This window comes from Etheostoma spectabile, chromosome 16 (assembly GCF_008692095.1).
Source record: "Etheostoma spectabile isolate EspeVRDwgs_2016 chromosome 16, UIUC_Espe_1.0, whole genome shotgun sequence".
NCBI lineage: Eukaryota > Metazoa > Chordata > Actinopteri > Perciformes > Percidae > Etheostoma > Etheostoma spectabile.
In genome coordinates, this window is record NC_045748.1 from 15371410 (window position 1) to 15375175 (window position 3766).

At 39.4% G+C, this 3766-nt stretch overlaps 1 protein-coding gene across 1 annotated transcript in view; it reads right to left on the reverse strand.

The window, feature by feature from the left end:
- Positions 1–1857, reverse strand: part of slc45a2 (solute carrier family 45 member 2) — a 15576-nt gene extending 13719 nt beyond the window's left edge. The window contains exon 1 of the mRNA XM_032540468.1: positions 1175–1857. Within this exon, the coding sequence (XP_032396359.1) occupies positions 1175–1640 (466 nt within the window). The 5' untranslated portion in view covers positions 1641–1857. The remainder of the gene's footprint in view (positions 1–1174) is intronic.
- Positions 1858–3766: the final 1909 nt, after the last annotated feature.

Sequence of the window (3766 nt, forward strand, 5' to 3'; positions counted from 1 at the left end):
GATGGGGGGGGGGTGGGATCGAGATAGATATGTGTTGGGCTGAGCTAGGGCCCTTGTAAAAGTGATTCAGATTGCCACCTGGGAAATATGCCTGTGTTCAAAGAAGAACTCCTGATAACTTAATAACAATGCCATATACAGTATATTCCCTTGAGTAAGCAAACGCATGGTTTCAGTTTTGTATACAAGATAGTCAGTGGCAATAGCAAAAGTAAATGCTTGTTCTACATAAACTTAAAAAAAACTATGCAATTAAATCAATGTCTTATTTCGTTTGGTATTTTTGTCATATACAGATATGCAATGATCATTGCTAAGTGACATGTAGTGTGATGCTGTCCAAAGTTAAGTCTGTTTGATCATGGGACAAAATGATACAATATACGGTAGCTAGTTTATGTGCAAAAAATTGTCAAGACTGACAAGCTGACCACATCTCCAAGCCAAGCGAACAGTCATGCCACTCATAATAGCATGTGCTGGGGCCCTTCAAAACTACCTTACGCTTCTGAGTCTGAATTGTCTAAATGTTATCAGTTGCTTTACGTCTTCAAACTAAAGGTGCCTTGACATTTTTGTAGTCATGCCCTATGGCAATGCCTCATTCTCAGTCTGTGCCTTCACCCAAACAAGTCACACATTTATCTTCAGTCACAAGTTAAACGTGTTAGCATAAAAGCCTCTCGGGACCTTGTGCTCACACATTTAACAAGGAGAAGAAAAAAAATCTTGATGGATATGACTTTTTTTCCAAAATAAGCGAGAAGATACTGATACAGTTCGAAACCTGAGTCTGTAAAAGTCTAAGAGATAAGACAAAGCTTTGAAGGCAAAATATAAAATATAACTAGATCATAAAAATGTATGACTTTCATTTTAAAAAAGGGACATTTATAGTCATTATTCTGCATATTTTCAAGTATAAGCATACATTAGAATGAGATCAAGGTGATGTCAGATTTCAGCTGCGTGCTCTACAGTTTTTCTTTTCGCTGATGAAATGAACAGATTTTCCATTCTCTTTTATTCCCTCTGAGTCAAAAGCAGTCAGTCCCAACAATCAAGAACTCACTTTCTGATATGACAAGACCAAAACTATACTTGTACCTCCCCCTTACGGTCTGTTTCTCTTTCTATTTCCTCTCTTTTTTAAATCCTCCCGCCCATCCCTTACCTGAGACGACGGCATCCCCGTTCAGAAACAGGGTGATTCCAATCAGCATGAGGATGCCCAGGACCAGGATGTAAGGCCTCCGCCGGCCCCACGACGAGCGGCAGTAGTCGCTGGCCGAGCCGATGATGGGCTGGAGCAAGAAGCCCAGAATGGGACTGATCAGCCACACCAAGCTGTACAGGCTGCGGGGCAGGCCCACGCTGAGAAGTACCGGTGTGACGAATGCTGCCTCCACAGCGTAGCAGAACTCCCTTCCAAACATGACCATGCTGTGAAGGATGAGGCGGCCTCTTGAGCGCCTTGGGGGCTCTACGGCTCCGAACACAGCAATCTCCTCACTGTCCACATAGTCCTCTTTTGAACTAATGCAGTCTGTTGGGTACAAAGAAGTGCTGATGTGTTTGCCAGGCTCCGAGAGCTGGCAGGGTTGGGGCCTCGCTGACTGGTCTTCTGATAAAAGGGTCATGGTTGAGAGAGAGAAAGTGGAAAGATGGGGTTGAAGAAGAAAGGGAGAAATCCAGGGGAGTAAAGTGGAGATTTAGGTGAAAAGAGACAAAGAGTATGGCTGTGTCTCTCTCAGTCCGCCAGGTAATGGATAAATGGCCAAATGCCAAATCCTTGCTTTGGTGCTCAGCTTGAGCTAATCCTCTTCTCTACTGCATAGTTGAGCAATGAGTCCAATATCCACACAGCTTTACTCTACATGTAAAGGTCTGCCTCCTGGTCTGAGCAGAGAAGAATGGTACTCATTGAAGAGGAAAGGAGGAGAAAAAGAGGTGGGCACATTTAAGAGATTACCAAATGTTTCTTCCCCCTTTTTCAGTCTTTGAAGTACTGTAGTAAAGGCCCAAGGCAGTTTATGTGAGCCTGTGAGTGTGTGACGTGTGCCGGTCATCTTTTCCCATTGTTTCCACATTTACTGATGATCAGCCAGCAGTATTATCTCTTGGTGACTCTTCTTTTAAGAGGGAGGCCACCAGACTTCATTCAATCATTGTGATGTTATTAATCAGATTCATGCATGTATTATACAAATGGAAAAATCATTGGTAAAAAATATTTGAATGTGTGATTTAATTGTTTCATTTAATTGTTTCTGGCAAGTAATACGTTACTTTTTGTTGTTTCATTTACAGTCTTCCTTCTGCTTTGCCATTTGCAGTTTTTGTTTCAACCACATTTTGATTTGTATTTTAATTAACCATTTCAGCTCTACAGATGACAATATTGGACTGTCAACCTGACCAGCACTTTGGTCCAGACTGAAAAATCTCATCCACTGGGGATGGACTGCGATTGAATTTTGTACAGACATTCATGTTCTCTTTTAAATGAATTGTAATAAGTTTGGTAATCATCTGCCATTTTTATCTAACACATTCTCAGATCAAAATGTTGTTGTGTCCAAAACTTCAATTTAGGATCAAATACCTGCAAAGATAATGACATTCCCATCAGCCTCAGCTGTACCTTGTGTTTAGTGCTAATTATCAAATGCTAGCATGCTAACAAGCTAAACTAAATTGGTGAACATAGTAAACACAAAACCTGCTAAACAGCAGTGTGTTAGCATTGTCATTGTGAGCAAGTCGCATGCTGACATCGGCATTTAGCTAAAATATGTCTTATTTAAAAAGGTATTGATAATAATTAAACATTAAAAAAAATTAAAAAAAAGCTCAAATTGAAATTCAATAGTCAAATTCAGGGTGACGTTTGGAAGAAATAAAAAGCTATGTCATTGTGTGTGTGTTTTGTGTGTGTGTGTGTGGAGAGAGATAGAATAAATACTTTGTTTTGTCATGTGGTTTTAAAAGGGAAGTCTGACTCCTCAGAGCTCCAGGAAAGATGGCCAGTCCACATCAAGAAAAAAAAAGAAAAACCAAAGATCTGCACTAAATAGTTCTGATGCATCATCAGATCATAATGTGCCTGTTCCAACAGAATGGTTATTTTTGCCTCAGATAAGTAAAATTCCACAAATAAATACATTCAAGCAATGAGGATAATGTATTTAAATATTACGTTTCATATTTCTTCCACTCACTGTCAAAGCTAAATCACTGTTGCACTAGAAAATATTGTCACTAAAGTTAAGAAAACTGACTGTTATGAGTTTTTTCTAAAAGGTCAGGTAGAGGTCAGGTGTTCTTCATGAGCACAATGGCCCTGTAGATCACAAGAATATCATTAAGACTCAATAACACAGTGTGTGGGCAAAAAAAGAAACTTTTGTCTTTCATTCTCTTGAATTTTTACATACAACACTTTCTCTACAGTGTGGTGACCTATTTTCTGGCAGTGATATGGTTCCACTGCGCTGAATTAACATGTTTCTGCACCTTTACCCTTTTAAAAAAAAAAACTACTGGATTAGTAGAAACCAGTGTTAAGCAGCACGGCAAGTCAGCCTGAAGTGATGTGCAAATTTACACCGGTCCAACCAAAAGTCTGACGGTTGTAAACCATTAAATACCAGTAAGAGACAGTACACAGTAATGTGGGATAAGTTAATGGGCTAGAAAAATTTCCACAATTAACCACAAATTACAGGCATTTGTACTTTACTTGAGTACTTATTTTATAATATTT